Source organism: Squalius cephalus (genome assembly GCF_949319135.1).
Source record: "Squalius cephalus genome assembly, chromosome: 11".
Lineage (NCBI taxonomy): Eukaryota > Metazoa > Chordata > Actinopteri > Cypriniformes > Leuciscidae > Squalius > Squalius cephalus.
Window position 1 is genome coordinate 6,803,131 of NC_137132.1, and position 27,213 is coordinate 6,830,343.

The following is a 27,213-nucleotide window of genomic DNA, read 5'->3' on the forward strand; positions in this document are numbered from 1 at the left end:
GGTACACAGCACATCGTCCGAAACAACCATTATTGTGTCAGGACCGCTTCCCATGTACCGACTAGGACATGAAAAGTTTAGTAGACTATTCGTGCTAAATGAATGGTTAATGTCATGGTGCAATCAGCAGAAACTGCTCTTTGTAAATAATTGGAATCTGTTTTGGGAGCGTCCTAGGCTTTTCCGTGCCGATGGCTTACACCCAAGCAGATTCGGAGTGGATCTTCTGTCGAATAACATCTCCAAAATGTTAAATACCGTTAGATGACTAGTAACCAAAAGTCCAAATCATAGTCTCTGCTGCACCAATTTAAATGATATAAATACTAGTGTAGAACATTGCATAGAAACTGTGTCTATTCCTCGTTTATTGAGATCAAATAATAAATCTACTGCAGGATCTAGGAAAAATCTAATTGTTATTAAAACAAAAAATGTTGCTATTAGTAAACAAAAACAATTTCTAAAGCTAGGTCTTCTAAACATTAGATCACTCACACCTAAGGCAGTTATTGTAAAAGAAATAGTCACAGATAATAGCTTCGATGTACTTTGCCTTACTGAAACCTGGCTTAAACCAAATGATTATTTTGGTCTAAATAAGTCTACTCCATCTGGATACTCCTATAAGCACGAGCCCCGTCTGATTGGTCGTGGAGGCGGTGTTGCAACAATCTATAGAGATGATGCGTTAGCAAATGATGCGTTAGGGGCTGCGTTTATAGATTTATTAAATTCCTTTGGGGTCAAGCAAAACGTCATCGGACCAACTCATCGTCTTAATCATACACTCGATTTAATTATATCATATGGAACCGATCCAACCGATATAGATATCATTCCACAAAGTGATGTCACTGACCATTACTTGGTAACTTGCATATTACGTACTGCTGTAATATGTCATGCTGCACCGCGCTATCGACCAGGCAGATCAATCCTTCCATCCACCATAGATAATTTCTCAAATTGCTTATCTAATCTGTCTCAGCTGCTCAGTGAACCCAAACAAACAGATGAACTAGAAGAACTAACTAGCACTATGAGCACCATTCTCTCTAGAACATTGGATGTTGTTGCACTCATTAAATTAAAAAAGGTCAGGGATAAAATTAAAGCACCATGGTACAACAATACTACGCATGTTCTAAAGAGAGAAACCCGTAATTTAGAGCGTAAATGGAAACAAACTAATTTAGAGGTCTTTAGAATCGCGTGGAAAGAAAGTATGTCACGTTATAAAAAGGCCCTAAAAGCGGCCAGGGCTGAGCACCTCCGCAAACTAATAGGAAATAACCAAAACAATCCAAGGTTTTTATTTAACACCGTCGCTAGACTAACAAATAAACAGACGTCACCCGTACAAAATATCCCGTTACAGTTTAGTAGTAATGATTTCATGAACTTCTTCACTGAGAAAATAGAAAACATCAGAACCACAATTGTAAACGTTCAATCCTCAATCGCGCCTTATAATTCAGCCTCAATTATCCCCCCGCAAGAACAATTACAGTGCTTTACAACTATAGAACAAAAAGAGTTAACCCTCTGAGGTCTGAGCTGTTTTCTGGGCCCTGGAGGTGTTCTGACATGCTCTGACATTTCTGGTTATTTCTGTTACTTGTGACATTTTCATGGCTAAAGTCTAATTACACTGTATTCAGCACAAACTCTGCTACAATAATATAACAGCAGCATGTATGTAAAAGTTTGTAGTTTTGAGATAATGACATTTATGCGTGGTTTGTGAAAATACAAAAAAATAATTCTCACTGAAATAAGGCCATGAAACCCATACTGATTATTTCTTCACAAGACTTTTGAAAATTGTATGACGTAGCCTAGAATATTTGCTCTAAAACTATGTGAAAATCACCCTGACTGCTCATTCAGATAAGACAATATATTGATTTAAAAATTTTACGACGTGTTTTGTGTGAAAAAGCTTTATGGTCATTAATATGTAAGCTTTTCACACCTGAGAAAGACAAAGACCCTCCCCTAACGGCCCTATTAGGAGCTATCAGGCCCTGTTATTCTGAGCAACCTTGCACAATACTTGTAAATGAGGAGATTTAAAAAAGAATGGCTTTTAAATTGTTTGGATTTATTTACAACACAACATAATCCAAAGATACACAACAAATGCCAAAAAAGCACTTATTGAAAACAATGACCCAAAGACAGAGACCTTTGTGCCATTCCTAAAAACATTGTACATACCTTTAATTTCCAAGGTGTTTGATTTTCACTTTACCATGTTCATGTACAGAGACTCATGTGAATGTTGAAGTCCTCAGTGTCATCTGGGCCCTGAAAAAAAAAAAATTAACATACTGATATCAAGAGAAAGGCCTGCACGATTTTGGAAATAAATATTAGATTTTTCTGGTTAAAATTGCTTTTTAAAATTCACAGAATACACACACACACACACTCAAATGTTTCCAACAATATATAATATAATGAACACCAGGTTTGTTGTGCCTTGTAGGCATAAGCTATGCGCAGTGCTGGATAAAATAATAATAACAATAACCTATAGAAGTATAAATGTTCCAATAGATTTCAGTAACCACTAAGCTAGAGAAAAATTTATTGATTATCATGTTACTTCAAATGTTTCCATTCGTTATGATGATATGAAATGAGATAATAGTAAAAACATAAAGCCGTTTGGTGCATTTTGCTTTCATCCAAAATATGATACATTCAAACGCGATCGCGCTGCAAAATATGATACATTCAAACGCGATCGCGATCCAAAATATGATACATTCAAACGCGATCGCGCTCAAATATAAAACATTATGGTTAACATATACATATCTACGTTTGAGCAGATATCCACAAACACAGTACCGGTAAACACGGGTCTAAATATTATAATATTCCCCCGTATATCTAGCAACAGTTCAACTGCAACGTGACATTTATGCAACAATAACAAACGAATATGTAAGAATTTCTTACCTTACATCTCTCTTGTCTTCAAATCGCGTTCTTCTTCTTCTGAGGTAGCCTAAATCCAATGTAAGTTCAGGCGCGTCTTTCAAACTCGACGAAAAGTGAAGTGTTTTGTTGTTGAGGTAATGAGCGCGATCGCGTTCCATGTGGAGATTTGCATGTGAATCTCTTTTGCGCGAGTGGGCGTGGCCAAATTAAATCTAATGAGCAAGCGTTTGAGAAGCTGGACATCTTGTTGGTTTTATACAAATTACTTAAACAGAGAATATTTGTTTTCATTTTGAATCCGATCATTTAAAAGTACACACTTAAATGTTTATAAAGGTATATGGCTCATAAATGTGTGACAAGTATTCGCTGAGTTTTGTTTCAGTTTATAGACGTGCTCAAGAAAAAAAAGTTCACCGCGACGGAGAGGCAGAATGCACACCCTGTTTATTTTCTTTATTTTACAAAAGCACAATGTTTTGATTTGATTGTAAGTGGACACATACAACAGTAGAAATATCACAGATTCTTTTTTTATATTTCTTTTTTCTGTATGACCATAAATGACGAAGTAATTTAAGTTTATAGTGCTACAATGTGGAGAAAATCCAGCAAAACGCGCCCGTGCGTTTGCCGACCTCAGAGGGTTAAATAAACTTATCACTTCATCTAAAACAACAACATGTTTATTAGATTTTATTACAAGAACATTTAAACTGGCAGTTATAAAACCTCTCATTAAGAAACCACAATTAGATCATAATAATCTAGCAAATTATAGACCTATTTCAAATCTTCCATTTATGTCTAAAATACTAGAAAAAGTTGTCTGATCAACTGGGCTCTTTCTTGCAAGAAAATTATATCTATGAAAAGTTTCAGTCAGGATTCAGGCCGCATCATAGCACTGAAACTGCGCTCGTTAAAATCACAAATGATTTACTATTAGCTTCTGACCAAGGCTGTATCTCAATACTAGTTTTACTTGATCTTAGTGATGCGTTCGATACTATAGATCACACAATACTCTTAGATCGACTACAAAATTATACTGGTGTTCAAGGACAAGCATTAAGCTGGTTTAGATCATACTTATCTGACCGCTACCATTTTGTCTATTTATTTAAATAGAGAAAAATCGATCAGTACTTCAGTAAACTATGGAGTGCCACAGGGATCTGTGTTGGGCCCTCTATTATTCTCAATATATATGCTGCCACTTGGAAATATTATAAGGAAAGATGGAATTAGTTTCCATTGTTATGCTGATGACACTCAAATATATATTTCATCACGGCCGGATGAAAACGCTAAATTATCCAAATTGACAGAGTGTGTTAAAGATATAAAAGATTGGATGATGCGTAATTTTCTTTTATTAAATCCTGACAAGACAGAGGTAATACTTATCGGTTCAAAAAACCGCCCACAAAACCTTTCACAATACAACTTTAACATCGTAGGATGTCCTGTTACTTTATCCTCTACAGTAAAAGACCTGGGTGTTATACTCGATTGTTACCTGTCTTTTGAAAATCATATTTAATATGTTACAAAAACAGCCTTTTTCCACCTTAGAAACATTGCTAAGCTACGTAATTTGCTATCAGTTTCTGATGCAGAAAAGTTAGTTCATGCATTCATTAGCTGGTTGTCCTGCATCCTCAGTAAACAAGCTACAGTTAGTCCAAAATGCAGCCGCTAAAGTTCTTACTAGATCAAGAAAATATGAACATATTACACCGATGTTAACATCACTTCATTGGTTACCTATAAAGTTCCGTATTAATTACAAGGTATTGCTACTGACTTATAAAGCCCTAAACGGCTTAGCTCCAGTCTATTTAACGGATCTTCTATCGCCCTATAATCCATCGCGCTCTTTAAGATCACTAAATTCGAGGCTTTTGGTCATACCTAGGATATCCAGATCATCCAAAGGAGGGAGAGCATTTTCACATTTAGCTCCGAAACTCTGGAATAGCCTTCCTGATACTGTTCGTTGCTCGGACTCGCCCAGTTTAAAACTAGATTAAAGACGCATCTTTTCGGCCAGGCATTCATATAATATTTTTAATCTTACAGTTCAAACTACAATCCGGCCTCTAGTTCATAAATGCCAGAGAAGAACTGGCCCCCGACTGAGCCTGGGTTCTCCCAAGGTTTTTTTTTTCTCCATTAGGTCACCTGATGGAGTTTTAGGACACCATTAGGTCACTTGATGGAGTTTTTTCGGTTCCTTGCCACTGTTGCCTTTGGCTTGCTCAGTTGGGGATATTTTGGGGATATTTAATTTAATTTTATCAATCAATAAATTCCACTAGAAACAAACCTTGTTGTATTATTTTATTTTATTTTAATACTGTGAAGCTGCTTTGATACAATCTGTATTGTGAAAAGCGCTATACAAATATACTTGACTTGACTTGACTTGATTGAATTTTAATATAGTGCAAATAAGAGATAATTTTTCCTGATTGAATGATGCTTTAGATGTTTTATGATCATGTTTTGTGACATTTTAGATTTCAATCTAATGATTGTTCTCTATAGGTTGTGGGGTTGTGATCTCTCAGATGAAGGTTGTGTTGCTCTGACTTCAGCTCTGAGATCAAACCCTGAACACCTGAGATATCTGAGTCTGTATGGGAATAGAATAGGACATTCAGGATTGAAGTTGCTCTCTGATCTGAAGAATGATCCACATTATAAACTGGAGACATTACACTACTGTGAGTATATCTTTATTTCAAGTCTTTAAATTGATCCAATTTCAGTGACAGGACTCATGTGTGTGTAACTGGAGAATATAAGATAATAATTCAGCTCCACTTAAGTCTCTGTAAACTTTTTAATAAGAGTTTAATTTTGTGATGTGACTATGAACTGTGAATAGGCTAGGTCTTTATGATTATTATCATCCCTTACATGTTTACATGCACAACTTTAGTTTCAATTGGAATCAAATTATCAGGTTGATGTGTGTGTTTAAATGTCACAAGCTTCAAAACAGAATTGAGTTTTTGACATGCACACACTGCACGAATATTTCCCACAATATTTCACACATACCGGTATTATTCTCCTACTTTGTTTGTTTTAAACCACAGACTTAATATTTATATATTACGGGTCAGGTCCTAATTAGGAGACTATGAGCACATGACCCGTTGAGCCGTGCTGCTTATATTTATCCCGCAGTAAAAACACCCGTACCTGCACCCGAAACAGCCTGTGGATGAGAGTCTGAAAGAAGGACTGAAGGCCGTGAGATTGTGTTGGTCATTCATGACACTTCATTCAACAACTACAACAGCTCGTACGCTTCATACGGCATTACGTCATTGCACACGCACAGTACTTTCCAGATTCGGTTTTCAATCTGATCAAGTGTTTACATGTCCTCTCGATCAAATTAGAAAAGGAATAAACCACCCAATCCAATAGAAATTTCATTCAGATCGAGCTCATACGATTAAGGTGTTTACATGAAGGCTTTTCAGTCCGAGCCGTCAATCTGATTACTAACAGATTATTTGTTTACATGTAAACGTGGTGTGTGTGTGTGTGTGTTTGTGTTTGTGTGTGTGTGATAAAGTGAGAATTGTTTATCATTTGCTGTTATTAATCTATTCCAGTTTTTCATTAATATCTCTGGCTGTAATATGAATATACTAATATCTCTGGCTGTTTTCCTGAAATGATCTCCAGATGTGATGTGACTCAGTAATGTCTCATACTCATATGTGTCTGTCTGTGTGTTTTATTGTAGGACTCTCAGTGTTTAGACATCAGTTCAGTTTCCTCAGGATCAGCTGATGGTGAATAAAGAGCCGCTACAGAGACTGAAGACACAGAGACACACAGCGACTTCACACCAGTTTCTTGTTTTATAGTAATGGCTCATGAAAATGAGTGCTGAAAATAGCAGCTTTGAATTGTTTCAAATTTGTTAGATATTGATCACAATGTAGATCGTGAAACACTCAAAATATGTGGCAAACGGTTAAAGCAAAGTGAAAACAAGCCTTAGACAATAGATTTATTGTGCAATACAGACAGTGTTGGGAAAAGTGTTAAGTGTTATCAAGAGTTTGACTACAGAAGAGATGTTGTAAATTATACCAGCAGAGGAAGACAAAAATTATGCAAATCATTTCACTGAATATTTATTTCTGTCAAATATTTGTTTTATTATTAATACATTTTTTATATGATGATCTATTAATGTTTCCAAATAAATCTTCACATTCTTTTACTGGTTTCTTATTTTTTTCCCCTCCTGCCTCTACTTGCAATGTTAATTTCTATCATATTCCTCTTGATGTATCAAGTATTTCTAAAGCCAACAACTAAAAAACAGTGATTTATTGAAAAATTAACAATTTTACAGAAAATCCTTGAAACATTGTTTTTGCTCCCTCATTCAGTTTCAACTACTCTGATTAAAAATAAAAATAAAAATTAAGAAAAAAAAAATACAAAAATAAGAGTTTTATAAAAAACAGTAATGTAAAAAAAAATATGAACAATAATACACTACTGCCACTACCAATGATTGTATCATTCACAAATGTTAAATAGGTGATTGGATAATAATGTTACATGTAGGAGCCATTTATGTTTATTGTTTGCATAATATTTTATTTTGTTTGGATATATTTATATTTATATTCTGGACACTGGGTGACAGTGATTTGATGCACATGGTTGTATAAAAGGGGGCATAGGTGACAGGAAGTGATAGCCACAGGTAGGGGGCGCACACACAGTTCTTACCATAGATATCATATAAAGGCTAGATGTCTTAAGGCGGAGTCACTTCCGGCATCACCGGCGGCCATCTTACCACAGGGCTCTGTGAATTAAGGTGAGTGAGCAGCACGCACACAAATCCTCTTATCTCGCTGAAATCTGGACGGCTTTACAAACGGTTTGGTTTCTTACAAACGTTATTAACGTGGCTATAATTCTGAATGCTTAAACATTTTGAACATAATTATTCATATGTATGCAGTATAATAGCTACATCTCTGACGTTTATAACAAACCAAACCGTTTGAAAATCAGTAGAAAATTGAGTAAGTTATGGTTATTTAAAAGTACATGCACCATGTTATGAGTGAGCGAGCACCCTGTGGTAAGATGGCCGCCGTGTGCGGATGTCGAGCTCCATTGGCCAGCAGCGCGGACGAGACATCTAGCCTTTATATGATATCTATGGTTCTTACCAGACCACAGAGCATGGATTACTGATCCGGGTCACGGCACGTTAACAACTGGGAACAGGAAATCAACTGGTATGTTCATCTGTTTGTACAATAACAATTACAATAAACTACAAACCTCAACTGTAACAATATCTGGAAAATCTTTGTGTGTCTGCGTAGAAACTTCACCCCTACCTGTGTGCATGATGGCAAACTTGGTTTAAATAAGATACGGATTGCCAATACGTAAGTAAGAACTGTGCTCTATGAGTGAAAATTGAGCCTGTAAAAGTATTGGAACTGGATAAAGATTGTTTCCACGGAAGAACGGATTGTTTTTTTTCATGACTGGACGCCTCATTCCCAATCAACGGAACATTGACGCCACCTGTGCGGAGCTGATTGACGGAGATTGGAAACTCCGAATGACAACGCGCAGGCAGAGGGGTGTGTGCAACATTAAGCTTTATTGGAAAAGCCAGAAACAGCTACATTAATGGACCTAGTTGACTGATGCATATACTGTCACCACAATATCAGCTGTCTGAAACCTTCTGTGATTGCCGTGTGGTTTACTGGATCACGCTAAAAGTGAAACAAATATGTCCATTGTCATGTCTGATGTTCGGTCACAAGATGGCGATGTTGCACTGGATTCTGAAAAAGAAAAAAGGGTTATTAAACACACTGCTAAAGGTTTGGAAATGTTCATTGAAAACTGTCAGAAAATAAGAAACTTGAAATGTAAACAAGCTAAGAAGTTAATGGAATTGCTGAAAGAGCTCATGAAATCAAAGGAGAATGCAAATGAAGTGCAATCTAACTTGGTTAAATTAATCAACATCTGTGATGAAGCCAAAAGAAACCATGAGTCATTGGTGAAGTTACCACTGCCTGAAAATGAACTTGAAAGGCAAAATCATTGGTTTCAACAAAAAATGGAAACTTTTGATGGTTTTATACAAGATGTAAATGTGTGGTTGTCAGAGGTTGGGTGGCATAAAAAACACACCATTGCTGAAAGTGTAAACACAGATGACATTGGACCGGATGACAGTGTTTCTAATGTGTCAAAACATAAATCAAACCACAAATCAAGTTCTTCATCACGTGCATCTTCAACATCCTCTGCTCGCATTAAAGCTCAGGCAGAAAAGGCTGCTCTCATGGAACGGGTTGCCGCTCTGCAGAAAAGGCATGACCTTGAGGCACAGGAAGAACAACTGAAAAGGAAGAAAGAACAATTGGAATTAGAGACTGAACTGGCAGCAACCACTGCAAAAATTAATGTACTTGAATCAATGGGATCAAGAAACAGCTCAAGAGTATCTGATGGGATGAACTCGTATTTGAGAAAAGGAACTGCTCAAAAGGAAACGTCAGTCAAATTAAATCCACATGCAAAGACCTACCTGATCAAGTGCAACAAAGACAGAATGTGCGGATGGGAACTGAATCTTCTTCCCAGCAACAGGTTGTTCGACCAAAGGAAAGAGCTGATGGACCATCTGCTAGAGCTCAGCAAATGACTCATCTAACACAACAACCTGTATTTAAAGATAAAAATCAAGGTGATATCTATCACATAATTCAAAGGCAAAGTGACATCACAGCTCTTCTCACTCAACAAAATCTCTCTTCTACTTTACCACCAAGAGATATTCCTGTTTATGATGGTGATCCATTGCAATATGGAGTTTTCATCAGGGCATTTGAGAGAGGAGTGGAAAGAAAGACCGATGACTACAGTGACTGTCTGCATTTCCTAGAGCAATACACCAGAGGGTATCCAAAAGATTTAGTCCACAGCTGCCAACATTTGCCTTCAGCTGAGGGCTATAAAAGAGCAAAAGATCTGCTTAAAGAACATTTTGGTAATGAACATAAGATTGCCACAGCATACATGGACAAAGCATTTGCCTGAGTGGCCAGCGATCAAGCCAGAGGATGTGAAAGCATTGCAAGCGTTTTCATTATTCCTGAGAGGTTGTTGCAATGTAATGCGACAGCTCACCTATATGGAGGAGTTGAATGTTGCTTCCAGTATGAAGACCATTCTTCTGAAGCTGCCTTACAAGCTCAGAGACAAGTGGAGGAATAGGGCATGTCAGCTCCAAGAACAACATGGACGTCGAGCTAGTTTCTCTGACTTGGTAGACTTCATAGAGAGACAAGTGAAGATATTGTCAGATCCACTTTTTGGAAATATCCAGGATGCTAAGACAATTACATCTGTCAAAAGCTCCACCTTTGTCAAAGCAAGAGAAAAGCCGAGACCAAGAGGAAGCAGCTTTGCAACTACTGTAACACCTGTAGAAACAGAAAAACAAGAAACAATTACAACAAATGGAATGAAGAATGTATCTGCCACTAATTCTCAAAATTGCTGTTTGTTCTGTGATAGAGGTGGTCACACATTGGTGCGGTGTCCACAAATCAGGAAAAAGATGCACAGGGAAAAAATAGACTTCTTAAAGAAAAGGGGAGTCTGTTTTGGATGTTTGAAGGTAGGACACATGAGCAAAGACTGCAATAGTCGTCTGACTTGTGACGTGTGCAATAAAAATCATCCTGAAATACTTCACATTGAACAAAAGGACATTGGAAAGAATGCAGAACTGAATGAGAAATCAATTGGGAGCAATGCCGTTCTCTCACCTCATACATGTGGGCATATTGGGGCCGGTGAAGAGGCCTATCTCTTCTCTATCGTTCCAGTACAAGTAAAGACTCCCAAGGGAGACACAGTGTTGCAAACTTATGCATTTTTGGATCATGGAAGCTCATCTACATTCTGCACAGAAAGCTTGATGAGAAGATTGAATGTTACAGGACAAAAGGCAAGCATTCTTCTGCGTACAATGAACCAAGAGAAACCTGTGACCAGTCATCATATCTCAGGTTTAGAGGTATCAAGTCTGGACAAAAATGATTTTATACAACTGTCCAATGTATTTACACATAAGACCATGCCTGTTTCCAAGCTCAACATTCCAAGAAAAGAAGACCTGACTCAATGGCCTTACTTGAAGGATGTCAAGATTCATGAAATAGACGCCGGTATTGACCTGCTCATTGGCACAAATGCTTCTAAGGTATTGGAACCTTGGGAGGTGGTCAATAGCCAAGGGGATGGACCATACGCTGTGAGGACCCTACTGGGGTGGGTCATCTATGGTCCCTTGAGAGGAGACAACAACGTCAGGGATGAGAATGGCTGCCCTGTTGCTGCTGTCAATCGAATGTCTATTGTGAATCTAGAGGAGCTACTGGTTAAACAATACAATCATGATTTCAATGAAGTAACCAGCAAGGAAACAGAGGAAATGTCCAGAGAAGAGATTAAATTCTTGGATATGGTGAATCACTCAATAAAAATGACAGATGGTCACTACTGCCTAGACTTACCTTTCAAGCAAAAAAATCCCAGCATGCCAAATAACCGTTGCATAGCAGAGCAGCGCATCCAAAGCCTGAAACGCAAGTTTGGTAAAAATGAGATGTTTCACAATGAATATACAACTTTTCTCAAAGAAATGATCGACAACGGCTATGCTGAAATGATACCAGTAGATCAACTGAATCGTAATGATGGGGAACTCTGGTATATCCCACATCACGGGGTGTATCACTCAAGGAAAGGAACCTTAAGAGTGGTCTTCGACTGCGGTGCTGGCTTTAAGGGAACATCACTCAATGAACAATTGCTTCAGGGTCCAGATCTTACCAACTCACTCATCGGAGTACTCATCAGATTCAGACAAGAGCCGGTTGCCCTAATGGCTGACATCAAAGCAATGTTTCACCAGGTCAAAGTGTCAGAAAAACATATAGACTATCTGCGATTCCTATGGTGGCCTGATGGTACGGTGACCGGGAGGGGACATGTTCGGTTCACTTATTTTTGTCGTGGCCACAACATATAAACTCGTGGGAACGTGATATTAAGTCGTGGGAACGTCATAATATCTCGTGGGAACGTCATATTAAGTCGTGGCCACGAGATCATTTTGTTGAGGTAACGACATCATTATGTCGTGGCCACGCGATCATATGTTGAGGGAACAATATATTTTTCTCGTGGCCACGACTTCATATTTTGAGAGAACGACATCTATTTGTCGTGGCCACGAGTTGAGGGAGCCACAGCGGCCAATAGGCTACTGTAACCGTACCATAGCATAGACTGGGCTACAGCAGAGATGGAGATGACAGAAGAAATAACATTTTACTTTAAGTTAGGAATGTCATATAAAGATATAGTGCGGTCTTTGGCATTAAGACATGGGTACGTTGTAAGTGAAAGACACATGAAGCGCATTCTTAGACTTTTTTGTCGCACGCATATTTAGGGACCGTCTCAAAATTACATGCGACATTGGCATAAACGTTTCTAACTTCAATAGCATTTGAAGACAATGACTTACAGTCATAAAACCAACTGTACATTGTTCACCCAGGTCTCATGTATGATGCACACCTTTTAGATTTTTGATATTTATTTAAATAAACTGCTAAATCAAATGCAAATATTGCTATGTAGCCTAGGCCTATTTCACTACTGTATGGGATCATACACAAAATATGACAATATTTAAAGCTCAATATCATTTGAAGACAGTGACTTACAGTCATAAAACCAACGGTATATTGTTCATATAGGTCTAATGATGCACACCTTTAATATTTTTGATATTTATGACAATAAACTGCTAAATCATACGCAAATATTGCTATGTATTTCACTACTGTATGGGATCATATACAGAATATGACAATATTTAAAGCTCAATATCATTTGAAGACAGTGACTTACAGTCATAAAACCAACGGTACATAGTTCATATAGGTCTCATGTATGATGCACACCTTTAATATTTTTGATATTTATGACAATAAACTGCTAAATCATATGCAAATAATGCTATGCATTTCTCTACTGTGTGGGATCATATACAGAATATGACCATATTTAAAGCTCAATAGCATTTAAAGACAATGACTTACAGTCATAAAACCAAATGTACATTGTTCATGTAGGTGTCAGGTAGGCCTATGTGGCAGTGAAATACATAGCAATATTTGCATATGATTTAGCAGTTTATTTAAATAAATATCAAAAATCTAAAAGGTGTGCATCATACATGAGACCTGGGTGAACAATGTACAGTTGGTTTTATGACTGTAAGTCATTGTCTTCAAATGCTATTGAAGTTAGAAACGTTTATGCCAATGTCGCATGTAATTTTGAGACGGTCCCTAAATATGTGTGCGACAAAAAAGTCTAAGAATGCGCTTCATGTGTCTTTCACTTACAACGTACCCATGTCTTAATGCCAAAGACCGCACTATATCTTTATATGACATTCCTAATTTAAAGTAGGCTAAATGCTATGGTACGGTTACAGTATTGGCCGCTGTGGCTCCCTCAACATAACTCGTGGCCACGACAAATAGATGTCGTTCTCTCAAAATATGAAGTCGTGGCCACGAGAAAAATATATCGTTCCCTCAAAATATGATCTCGAGGCCACGACTTTGCATCGCGTGGTCATGTCGTTACCTCAACAAAATTATCTCGTGGCCACGACTTAATATGACGTTCCCACGAGATATTATGACGTTCCCACGACTTAATATCACGTTCCCACGAGTTTATATGTTGTGGCCACGACAAAAATAAGTGAACCGAACATGTCCCCTCCCGGTCACCGTATGATGGTGATGTGCAGCAGGATCTCGTCGAATACCGGATGAAAGTACACCTCTTTGGAGCAGTGTCATCACCGAGTTGTGCAAACTTTGCACTAAGAAAGACCGCTGAAGATAACAAAGCTCACTTTCCAGCAGAGGTTACAGACACCGTAAAGAACAACTTTTACGTAGATGATTGCTTAAAATCCATGTCCACAGAACAGGACGCTGTTCTTATGGTAAGAGACCTGACTGCTCTCTGCCAGAAGGGAGGTTTCGTATTGTCAAAGTGGATCAGCAACAGCCGTAAAGTATTGGCATCCATTCCACAAGAATACAGAACCAAAGAGACAAAAGAGTTGGACTTGGACAGGGACAACCTGCCGATGGAAAGAGCACTAGGATTGCACTGGTGCGTTGAAACATATGTGTTCATGTTCAGAATTACTGCACAGCCACGAGCATACACCAGACGTGGCATCTTGTCTGTGGTTGGCTCTGTATACGACCCTTTAGGATTCCTAGCACCATTTATTCTGCCAGCCAAACTGATTATGCAGGAACTCTGTAAAAAAAACCTTGGATGGGATGAAAACATACCCCAAACTGTTTCTCAGCAGTGGACAGGATGGTTGGCAGATCTGAACAAGCTGACAGAGTTTAGAGTGGACCGTTGCATGAAGCCCACAAGCTTTGGTCAAATCAGAAATGCAGAGTTGCACCACTTTTCAGATGCAAGCGAAAGTGGATATGGTACGGTTTCATATCTTAGACTGGAAAACAAAGACGAAGAGGTGCATGTTGCTTTCATGATAGGGAAAGCAAGAGTATCACCATTAAAGCAAGTAACGATTCCCAGATTGGAGCTCACAGCTGCAGTTCTAGCTGTCAAAGTTGACAGAATGCTTCGGAAGGAATTACAGCTTCAGCTGAACAAATCCATCTTCTGGACTGATAGCACAACAGTGCTGAAATATATCAACAATGAAACCAAACGTTTCCGAACATTCGTAGCAAATAGGATCTCCTTTGTAAGGGATACTACCGATGTGTCACAATGGAGATATGTTAGCACCAAGGAAAATCCAGCAGATGAAGCCTCTAGGGGGCTAACAGCAAATCGCTTCTTAAGCTGCAAAAGATGGATCAAGGGACCAGAGTTTCTCTGTCAACCAGACAGAGAATGGCAGAAACCTCATTTGGAAACTGTAATCTCTGCCAATGATCCGGAAGTCAAGCAAGACATCACAAGCAACCTCATTGTTAAAGGTCCATTGAACCCCACCAGCTCTCTGATAAGTTATTTCTCTTCATGGAGAAGTCTGATGACAGCTGTAGCTTGGCTACTTAAAGTAAAAACAACTATCTTACTGCTGACTAGAAAAAGAAAGGAGATTCAGACTGCTGCGAGTAACTTTAAAGATGAGTCCAGCCAACTAAAGGAGATGCAAGCTTTTAAAGCAACACTCCAAAGACAGTGTTTAAATCCTGAGGATCTGATGCATGCAGAACGTGCAGTTATTTCTTTCAGTCAAAGACAAAGCTTTGAAGGAGAACTATCTACGCTAGAGGCTGGTAAAATTGGAGTCAAAAGAAGCAGTAATCTGTACAAACTGGACCCGGTGTTGGATGATGGACTTCTGAGAGTAGGTGGTCGCCTGAGTAGACTAGCGATGCCTGAAGAAGCCAAGCATCCAGTTATTCTCTCGAAAGACCTGCACATATCCACACTATTGCTACGACATATCCATGAACAACTTGGCCACGGTGGAAGAAATCATATGCTATCTCGACTCCGTAAAAAATACTGGATTATCAAAGCTAACTCAGCAGCAAGAAGGATCATAACAGATTGTGTTGTGTGCAAACGACAGCGGGGAAGAGTTGGAGAGCAGAAAATGGCAGACTTACCCCTGGAAAGGATTCTACCAGGCAAGCCTCCATTTACAAATGTTGGAGTAGATTACTTCGTTCCTATAGAGATCAAGAGAGGACGAAGTCTTGTTAAAAGATATGGCGTAATCTTCACCTGCATGGCAAGCAGGGCAGTACATCTAGAAATCGCATATAGTCTTGACACAGATTCCTGCATCCATGCATTACGAAGATTTATTTGTCGACGAGGTCAAGTGTTGTCTTTAAGATCAGACAATGGCACAAATTTTATTGGAGCTGAAAGAGAACTGAGAGATGTATGGGAGCGTTTGATCCGCATGGTTCGAAATGTACTGCACTCTGTTCTTAGCCAACAAGTTCTGGATGACGAAGGGTTGCAAACTTTAATTTGTGAAGTTGAAGCAATTTTAAATGATCGACCCATTACAAAGCTTTCTGAGGACCCAATGGACCTGGAAGCACTCACCCCAAACCACCTTCTTCTGTTGAAAACCAAGCCAATACTACCGCCTGGACTCTTCGTAAAAGAGGACTTATACCTAAGGCGCAGATGGAGACAAGTACAATACATGGCAGATCTCTTCTGGAAAAGGTGGACACAGGAGTACTTACCTTTAATCCAAGAACGTCAGCGGTGGTCAAAGGTAAAAAGGAACTTTGCTCCAGGTGACATAGTTGTGGTGGTTGACTCCACTGCACCACGAGGCTCCTGGTTAATGGGCAGAATACTGGAGACGAAAGCAGATGCACAAGGCCTTGTGCGTACCGTTCGGCTTCAGACAAAAAACAATATATTGGAAAGACCAATAACAAAGATATGTCTGATTAAAGAGACTGAGATTGAGAAGGACTGATGGTAAAGACCAGATCCCACCATGTGCCATGTTCTGGACACCTCTGGCCCAAACAAAAATAAAAAAAGTGTATAATGTATATAGCTCCTTTAATTATTTTTTGGTAATTGTTATTTGTTATATAAGACAATTAGGGGCCGGTGTGTTGGAGCCATTTATGTTTATTGTTTGCATAATATTTTATTTTGTTTGGATATATTTATATTTATATTCTGGACACTGGGTGACCGTGATTTGATGCACATGGTTGTATAAAAGGGGGCATAGGTGACAGGAAGTGATAGCCACAGGTAGGGGGAGCACACACAGTTCTTACCAGACCACAGAGCATGGATTACTGATCCGGGTCACGGCACGTTAACAACTGGGAACAGGAAATCAACTGGTATGTTCATCTGTTTGTACAATAACAATTACAATAAACTACAAACCTCAACTGTAACAATATCTGGAAAATCTTTGTGTGTCTGCGTAGAAACTTCACCCCTACCTGTGTGCATGATGGCAAACTTGGTTTAAATAAGATACGGATTGCCAATACATTACACGTGATTCTAAGTGTTGTAAGTATAAAATAATTTCAATCATGACAACTCTCGGATAGTTTTAGCATGTTATTGAATATGGTAATGTTAATGTATTTGGTCTTGGTGGATTAGATCTGCTACACTGCTGTTGATTATTACTATTACAGAGCAAGTATGGACTCGCTACTGCTAATAGATACACAGATCATGTAAGATATGCGGCTGCTGCATAAATAATATACATAAATCCTGTAGCAGATCTAGGCAGGTGGAGCTGGGGAGGAGGAGGGGTTCAGAGGAACTTCAGGACCAGCTTACAGCAAACAATCAACCAGACCATTTAAATGTTGAGCAAGTGATCTCATTGGCTGCAGGATCAGCAGAGGCCAATCAGCTTGTGGATTGCAGTAATGATGTGATGTAAAAGACCATCAGCCTGCACCCTCTAGAGTTTCATGACTGATATGTTTTGTAGATGCGTGTACGTACCATCCTGGAGTTCCTGTGCTTCATTATACTCTGAAGGTGAGTGCCTGATTGTGGATATATTAAGTTTTTATTTTATTTAATTTTTATTCTAGGCCCTGTTTACACCTGGTATTAAGATGCGTTTTGGTCGATCGGATCGCAATTAGACAAGGGAGATTCCCATTTACACCTGGTGTTTTAATCCGTCACTTTTGTCCACTTTCAACCACTTCTGTCCTGATTTCTTCGAGGGGAGGGTCTTTGAGGAGGGAAATGGATGGGCCTTTTCAGATCTAATGGATGAAATAAGCTCACGCAATTTACTTGTGAACATGACTGGAGATGATGGAAAAACACTGAGAGCATCAGCTTTAGTTTCTGCTCTGACAGGCGTAAGATCAGTTATGTTAAACATATGTATGTTTGCTTTGCATATTAAATAATAGAATGTGTAGTATGTGTGAAGTATGTTTAAAGTGAAAATATTTTATCTGCCGCTGTGTCGTTCCTGTTAATCAACAAAAGATGCCGATTTATTTTCTACTGCAGGACACAGAGCTAGAAGACATTCACAAGGGGAGAAGATGAGGATCTTAACTATCGGTGAAGATGATGTTGCCACTATCCACTCAAACCCAAATATAAGATGCCTCTCTGTAATACTGTAAGAACAGATTGGGCTGGATAATGTGCAAGAACTTTGCCACAGCTGTTACTCTCCACTTTGGCTTGTTTTATGCCCTCAATGTGAACTATCCTAAATAATAATATACACTTTTGACAAAATTAAAAATTGTTTATTAGTCTTTTGATTTAAAGTGCTCAGCAAGAGTCCGGGCCTTCAAAAAAATTATTGTTCAAGTAACTGCAATCCATATGGATAATTATAAGATTGAGCATTTATTTACTCTTATTTAGTGCATAGTTTTTTATGGCTTCCTTTCTTCTCTAGAACATAAAGATATAAATGTAAACCATGTTTTATAAAAATGTAACCCATATAATTTAATCCATGTCTTCTGAATACAATCAGATATCAAGATTTATAAAGAATTGGTAGTTTATTGTTTACTGTTTGTCCCAAAACTGTATTACTTAAGAAAATACAAATTAAAGCTGCATGTTTTTATGTGTCTTGCACAGATGAAAATGAGTCCTATGAGTTTGAGACAGAAAAAAGTAAATAATTATGATTTTGGGGTAAAATATTCCTTTGAATAAAAAAAAGAAAATTCTTGTCATGATGACAGCTAATTGAAATGACATTTTTATTTGCCTTCAACATGCTTATGAATAAATTTTTGTTAACATTGACTCACTGTTTTCAGTTTTTGACTTATTATAAATAATAATAATGTTATTGTAAGTTTCCAGCCGTAACATATCATTACTTAGTACCAATCCAAAAGGATTTTTTTGTTCACTCAACTTCAGACATTGAGTTCTACAGACAACATTTTTTGAATTGGCTCAACTTAAAAAGGTTTGTTAAAAAATAGTTGCACCTCTCCAGAAAACTAACAATCTTAAGTTAACCCAATTAAATATTTTTGTAAGACTTACAACTTAATTTCAGTCAGTATAACTGTTATTTACAAAAGTTGAGTAAACAAGAAAAAGACCTGGTGTTAGGCCCAGTGTTGCCAACTTAACGGCTTTGTCGATAGATATAGCGACTTTTCAGAACCATTAAATGACTTTTTTTCAACAAAGCGAATAGCGACAAATCTAGTGACTTTTTGGACAAACCTTAGCAACTTTCCAAATATGGGCAGTACTGCAAATGTGAGGTCTTACTACCCCACTGCAGCCACACCTCTCTCTGTGTGACTGCGTGACTGATCACTTATCAGCTTCTCCTTTGTTTTAAATTCAAACCATTTAATTTGACTGTTTTTTTTTTCTTTCTTGTCATGCCATTATATTACTCACTATAACAGGGCTTTAGTTCATTCCGGTTTCTGAACTCTCCGACTTCAGATCGTATATTAGAGACTGTACAGTGTACTTATCCAAACACAACAATAAACTTCCTCAAACTCATATACACATACAAAAGCGCATACACACAATATAAATTCAACTCTATTAAACACATACACATAATATAAATATAAATATAAAAAGCACATATATACACAAGTAAATATAAATACAAATACACGCAGATAGAACATTACAAACATTTAAAATAGCAAACACGTCACACTGATATATTCACAAAAGTACAGGAAAGAATGGGAGTTAATCCATTAATTTTAAGGGGTGGCTGAAGCCCTATGTGGGCAATGACACAAGGGCTTACTGTCTGTACTGCAAGACAGAATTTTGTGCCAAGTTGTCGGATGTTAGAAAGCATGCATCATCTCAGAAGCACAATGAAAAGTCCAAGCCCTTCAATCAATCAAAACAAACAACATTACCATTTGCTCCAAAAATGCAGACTCTTGCAAACAGGCAGAGGAAACAATGGCAATGGCAATTTAAGAGCACTGTTCCTTTCTGTCTTGTGACCACATGTGTAAGGCATGCAAAGCTACTTTTTCAGATTCCAGTGTGCCCCAACATTTTTGGATGCACCAAGTGTACCGAAATGACCATATTTCATTAAAAGACTGGTGGCTGATATTGGTGACCGCAAATACAGCCTCCTTCTTGATGAAAGCACCGATGTAAGTGTCTCAAAGTACCTTGGAATCGTAATTCGGTAATTAATTTGAGTGAACGCCGCGTCTCATGATCCTGTTTCTCTGAACTTCAGGTTCCGTTCAGCTGAATTATTGTTTGTCATTTCCATTCAGAGTCAGTGGTGAAGATCAGATTCTGTTTCAACTGTTCAGCTTCATCATGGATGAAACTCAAACATCCAGAGATGAAGATTTTTATCCAGGTTGCAGGTATTTTGAATAAACTCCAGATTAAATCATCTTTAAATTATAGGCAAGAAGATGTTTTTATTAAGTTAAAAACTTTAATTGTATTGAAAACCATTACACCAGACAGTTTTTTAATTAAAATACCTTTTAAAAACTTATTGTCACGGTTCATGAATTCACTGTCTCTTTCTCGTCTCGTGTGATTGTTGTTGTGTGTGTGAGTGTGGGTGTGGTCACTGAACTCTACCGCTGATCTGCGGCGTCAGCTGCAGCTGATCAACGTGCCTACTTAAGTTCACAGTTTCATCTTGTCTTTGTCAGATTGTTGTGGAGTATTCCTGTGTTCATTCCCGTTCCTGTTTCTGTCTGGCGTCGGTGTATTCCTGTTGGATTGTTCTTCGTTCTCTGTCTGGAATTCTCACCTTGCATGTCACGGACATCTTTCAGCCTCACCATCATCATCACCCGTGTTGCCCATTGTGGTCCCTGCACCACTCGACTGCCTCCGTGTTTTGTGTGTGTCTGTTTACATCTGACTTATCTGTTAAACTTCCAATAAAGAGTTTTACTTGCATTATTGCATCCTCCTGTTTGAGTCGTTACAGAACGATCTGACCACCTGATGGATGCAGCAAGTGGACCAACGATCACTATGGATTAATTCATCGCTAGAAGCATTACAAGAATGGATGCTCAGGAAGAGAGTCTCACAAACACGGGTCAGGCGGTGCAGGCTTTAGTGGCGCAGGTGTCCGAGCTCACCCAGCAACTACAACATCTGAGAGCTCCCACTGCACCACCCACACCGCCAGTTCCACCCACACCACCTGAACCCCTCTTTCAGTCAGAACCTCGCCTGCCTGTTCCTGAGTCTTGTTCAGGAGAGCCTAGCTACTGCAGAGCCTTCTTAACCCATTGTTCCATGCATTTCTTGTTACAACCGAGGACCTTCAACATTGAACGATCGAAAGTGGCGTTTGTTTTGACATTACTGACTGGAAGAGCGGCATTATGGGGAACGGCGGTGTGGGAGAACCAGGATCCATGCTGTACCTCGTTCCAGGCACTCTCCGAGGAGATGAGGCGAGACTTCGATAGAGTGGTGGCAGGGAGAGAGGCGGCCAGGATACTTGCCGACCTTCGTCAAGGTGACCACTCTGTGCCGGACTATTCCATCGAGTTCCGGACCTTGGCGGCAGACGAGCCTCAATGGCCTTATCGACCTGGCACTGAAGCTGGACGCCCGATTAACCAGGATGGAACGTCGTGTACTTCCTAACAGATCACCTGGGGGCGCTGAGAATCTACGTGCCAGCAGCGGGGACACGGGTAGCCCCGTCTTCGATCATGAGCCCATGCAGGTGGGGAGAGCTCGGCTTTCCCGGGAGGAGAAGGAGAGGCGGAGGTCCCAGGGGCTCTGCCTCTACTGTGGAGGGGCGGGCCATTTCCTACGTGCCTGCCCAGTAAAAGAGGCAAGCCCGATGGTCACAGGGAGGCTACTATCGGGTGGGATCTCCGCCGAGAAGACCTCATCATCATCCACGCTCCTCCTGGTAAGACTGAGATGGGCAACCTACACGCACGACAATCAAGCCCTGCTGGATTCCGGAGCAGAAGGTAATTTCATGGACTTAAAACTTGCTCACAGATTTCAGATCCCGATCACGTCACTTACCCACAAGATTTCAGTCAACGCACTCAATGGTCAAGATCTCCCTAACATTTCACTCAGTACCGGACCCATTAGCCTCATCACATCAGGCAACCATACCGAAACATTATTATTTCTTCTCGTGGATTCTCCACTACCACCCGTTGTCCATGGTCACCCCTGGTTAACCCAACAGAACCCTAGAGTGGACTGGCGTCAGAATTCCATTTCTGCATGGAGCAAACAATGTCATGAGTCCTGTCTAGTGTCATAGATTTACTGCCAGGTAAGTCTCCGCCTGTCTATGAGGAGTGATGTGTCTATGGATATTATAATACGTTTTAAGAGTGAAGATACACAGACTGATCTCAGGTATTTCATTTCTATAAAACATTTATTATAGTATGGCATTTTATATTATCAGAGCATTATCAGTAATATATTCTACAATAAATGAATAATGTACAAGAAGAATGTTTTATGTAATATTTTAATGCATACAGTATAGTGTTGCTCACACAGAGAGACATCTGTGAAAGAACTCATTTCAGTGTACAATTCTTAACAGTGTAAATTAAATAATCATAAAGAGTGGTTGTTTTATTGATAAATGCACATATGTTGAATATGGCAAGTATTTTTAACTTTAAACTCTGTTATAGTTCAGTTCATCAGAAGAGATCAGAGCCAGAGCCCAGCTGTGTGTCTATGAGGAGAGACGCGTCTATGATTCGCCCAGTAGATTTTAAGAGTGAAGATACACAGACTGATCTCAGGTATTTAATTGCAACAAAATATATGATTAAAAAAAGACATTGAGTTTATTAATGCTGTGGTATTTTAATTTTACAGCCATGAAGTCCTCAACAGGTTTAGATCAAATCTGATGAAGAAGTTTGAGTGTCTGTATGAAGGAACAGCACAGCAGGGAAACCCAACACTCCTGAATGAGATTTACACAGAGCTCTACATCACAGAGAGTGAGAGTGGAGAGATCAGTAATGAACATGAGGTGAGACAGATTGAGACACAATCCAGGAGAGCAGCAACAGAGGACACACCGATCAAATGCAATGACATCTTTAGACCTTTACCTGGACAAGACAAACCCATCAGAACTGTGCTGACAAAGGGAGTCGCTGGCATTGGAAAAACAGTCTCTGTGCAGAAGTTCATCCTGGACTGGGCTGAAGAGAAAGAGAATCAGGACGTCCAGCTCATATTTCCACTTCCTTTCAGAGAGATCAATCTGATGAAGGACAAAACACTCAGTCTTTCAGATCTTCTTCATGTCTTTTTCCCTGAAACTAAAGAAATGGAAATATCCAGTGACAAATATAAAGTGTTGTTCATCTTTGATGGTCTGGATGAGTGTCGTCTGTCTCTGGATTTTCAGAGCGATGTGAGGTTGTGTGATGTAAGTGAATCAGCCTCGGTGGACGTGTTGCTGACGAACCTCATTGTGGGGAATCTGGACATATATTAATCCTTGGTGTACAATCAGGTGAATATTTCCAGAACAACAGCCACTTCATCTGCGCTGTCATGAAAAACCACCCAGCTGTGATCAGTGTGGCAAGAAGTTCAGATCCTCATCATATCTCAACAAACACCTGACAGTTCACGCAGTTCACATATTTGTTAGGTGTGGCTCATTTATATCTTGTGTGCACAAAGTCCAAACTCCACAAAAAATATTTCACATGCACTACCGCGCATCTAAAACAACCAGAATCGATTCTATACGGAGTATCAAAGGTTTATAATAACCTTAATAAAAACTAAGCCGTGAATGTGCATTTATGTAGCTACTTGAAAGAACGGATGGAGGAGGTTTTTTAATCGATATGTAATCAAATGTTGATCAAGGTGAGTGTTAAGGTCTTGAGACGCTTTACATTACATGTGACTTCCGCATTCATATATTATTATTATTTTTATACAAAGGACGTAAATAGTTCTTTGACTTGCATTTGATAATTTTAAATGAACCTGGTTTAATTGGTTTCATGTTGTCTGTGGGGTTCTTCCCTTTGTGTAGCCTAATAGGCTATTCGAGTAACATTGTGTATTTGAGTGAGCGACGAGTCACATGATCCTGTTTCTCTGACTCTCAGATCCTTTCAGCTGAATTATTGTTTGTCATTTCCATCCAGAGTCAGTGTTGGAGATCATATTCTGTTTCAACTGTTCAGCTTCATCATGGATGACACACAGACATCCAGAGATGAAGAGTTTTCTCCAGGATGCAGGTATTTTGAATAAACACTAGATTAAATCACTTTTAATTGACAGAATTGGAAGTCTCCCAAAAACATGTTTGTGTGTGTGTGTGTGTGTGTGTGTGTGTGTGTGTGTGTGTAAGTGAGAATTTTAATAAAAAACAATAAGACCAGAGCTCAGACGTGTCATATTTATATTATGATGTTTTAAATACAAGGTATTCATGTTTTTATAGATATTAGGCAGAGAGACACATCTATGAAAGCACTCAGTGCGCCTTTTATGGTTTTTGTATCAACATTGTAAATGAAAAGATCATAAGTGTTTTAAATAAACTAATAGTAATGCAGTAATTCAAAGGATTCACTTTAATCTATTTGTGTTATAGTTCAGCTCATCAGAAGAGATCAGATCCAGAGCCCAGCTGTGTGTCTATGAGGAGTGACGGGTCTATGGATGTGCCACTACATTTCAGGTATAACATTTCTTTATATTCAATTTAAATTATTCAGTTATAAACCACAAGCAGTCTGGTCATAAAAATGACAGCAAACAGAAATTGACCACAAAGTAAAATACTGTTTGTTTATTACAGTTGTGACCTTCAGCAAGTGCATTGTTAATAAGTTCATAAACTGTTGTCGAAACTATTAAGGTAATTTCAGAGTGTCTGATTCCTGATTAATTCCTGGTATAATTCCTTGTATAATTGCTTAAATCTGTTCGGTTACAGTTACATTTCAGCAGAAGAGATCAGAACCATTGCTCAGATGTGTCATATTTATATTACAATGCTTTATATACTAGTTATTCATGTTATTATGGCATTCGTATTAGATATTAGGCAGAGAGACACTTAAAATTGCTTAGTTTGGTACAGGTTTTGTATCAACATGGTGTAAATGTAAATATCATAAGTTTTTAATGATACATGAATATCAAGCAATTCAAATGATTCACTTTAATCTTTCTCTGTTTTAGTTCAGTTCATCAGAAGAGATCTGAACCAGAGCCCAGCTGTGTGTCTATGAGGAGTGATGTGTCTATGCATGTGCCACTAAATTTCAGGTATAACATTTCTTTATATTCAATTTAAGTTATTTAGTTATAAACCACAAGCGGTGTGGTCATAAAAATGACAACAAACAGAAATTGACCACAAAGTAAAATACTGTTTGTTTATTACAGTTGTGACCTTCAGCAAGTGCATTGTTAATAAGTTCTCTCCTCTCTCCACCAATAGCTGGTGTGTGGTGAGCGCACTGGCGCCGTTGTTCTGTGGCTGCCGTCGCATCATCCAAGTGGATGCTGCACACTGGTGGTGGTTGAGGAGAGACCCCTGATATGATTGTAAAGCGCTTTGGGTGTACAGTAGTACATATGAAAGCGCTATATAAATGCCTCATTCTATTCTATTCTATTCTATAAACTGTTGTCGAAATTATTAAGGTAATATCAGAGTGTCTGATTCCTGATTAATTCCTGGTATAATTTCTTAAATATGTCCGGTTACAGTTACATTTCAGCAGAAGAGATCAGAACCATTGCTCAGATGTGTGTCATATATATTACAATGCTTTATATACTAGTTATTCATGTTATTATGGCATTCGTATTAGATATTAGATATTAGAGAGACACGTGAAATTGCGTAGTTCGGTACAGGTTTTGTATCAACATGGTGTAAATGTAAATATCATAAGTTTTTAATGATACATGAATATCAAGCAATTCAAATGATTCACTTTAATCTTTCTCTGTTATAGTTCATTTCATCAGAAGAGATCAGAGCCAGAGCCCAGCTGTGTGTCTATGAGGAGTGACGGGTCTATGAGTGTGCCACTACATTTCAGGTATACCATTTCTTTATATTAAATTAAAATTATTCAGTTATAAACAACAATCTGTTTGGCCAACAGAATGATAGCAGGCAGATATTGACGACAAAGTAAAATATTGCGTGTTTGTTTATTATGGTTGTGACCTTTGGCAAGTGCATTGATAATAAGTTCATTAACAACCGTTAATTCTCTGATTCTCATGTTTCAGTTCAATCCCTCCACCCAGAAGAGCTGTAACAAAACTCCTCTGTAAGAAGTATGACCACTCTATGAATCAACTACAGGACTTTAATGAAAGCAGGTATTTTGCTGTCCGGTAAATTGTAGGGTTTTTTATTGTTGATTTTTTTGCAGTGCATTATCACACATTTCTCAAATAATTTATTAGAAACTGACACATTTCATAAAACCAATTATTTGCTTAATGTCTCATGACACTGAAAACAAGACATTTTGCTTTATTTTTTTAACCTCTTTAACCCATGTAATAATGTTGTATTCTAATTTTACAGCCAAATAGTCCTCAACATGTTCAGATCAAATCTGATGAAGAAGTTTGAGTGTCTGTATGAGGGAACAGAAAAGCAGAGAAATAATATTTATATTTAAATACAATAGGCCTACCTGAAAGTTTTATGTACTATTTTGAACACAAGAGGGCAGCATAGCCCTATTTATGACTTGATATTTTAAAACAAACAGCACTATTCTGCCTGTTTTTAACTTAAACATGCTTCTTGAATTGGAAAAAAAAAAGAATAAAATGGGTTTAGTTGTAATATTTGTAGAATTTTATATAGAAAAAATGGTGTATAATAAAATTTTTAGAAGATCTAAGGCTTTTCCTGTTTTTTCTTTTTTTGACATGACTTTAATCCCTCGCCATAGCAAAACCGTTTGAGATATTCAAAATCCGCTCACATTAAATGTATTTTCATCATGTTGAAAAAGTTTGGTGGGAATTAAATAAACCACTTAAGATGAGTGGATAAAAATTCAGAGGCTGATTTTGCAAAAA

General features: G+C 38.4%; 2 protein-coding genes across 6 annotated transcripts in view; both read left to right on the plus strand.

The window, feature by feature from the left end:
- The window catches only part of LOC307167549 (NACHT, LRR and PYD domains-containing protein 3-like), a 31,079-nt gene extending 23,867 nt beyond the window's left edge, over nt 1-7,212 (plus strand). For 4 of the 5 annotated variants that reach the window (XM_079886734.1, XM_079886733.1, XM_079886735.1 and 1 more), the window contains 2 exons: nt 5,509-5,687; nt 6,728-7,212. In XM_079886734.1, the coding sequence (XP_079742860.1) occupies nt 5,509-5,687; nt 6,728-6,729 (181 nt within the window). In that variant the 3' untranslated portion in view covers nt 6,730-7,212. The remainder of the gene's footprint in view (nt 1-5,508; nt 5,688-6,727) is intronic. The other variant, XM_079886732.1, reaches the window with a different exon arrangement.
- Nucleotides 7,213-20,451: 13,239 nt separating this feature from the next.
- LOC307167267 (NACHT, LRR and PYD domains-containing protein 3-like) overlaps nt 20,452-27,213 on the plus strand; it is a gene marked incomplete at its 5' end in the record, with an annotated part of 92,982 nt that continues 86,220 nt past the window's right edge. The window contains 6 exons of the mRNA XM_079886253.1: nt 20,452-20,501; nt 22,794-22,907; nt 24,743-24,829; nt 25,336-25,422; nt 26,121-26,207; nt 26,404-26,496. Of these exons, the coding sequence (XP_079742379.1) occupies nt 20,452-20,501; nt 22,794-22,907; nt 24,743-24,829; nt 25,336-25,422; nt 26,121-26,207; nt 26,404-26,496 (518 nt within the window). The remainder of the gene's footprint in view (nt 20,502-22,793; nt 22,908-24,742; nt 24,830-25,335; nt 25,423-26,120; nt 26,208-26,403; nt 26,497-27,213) is intronic.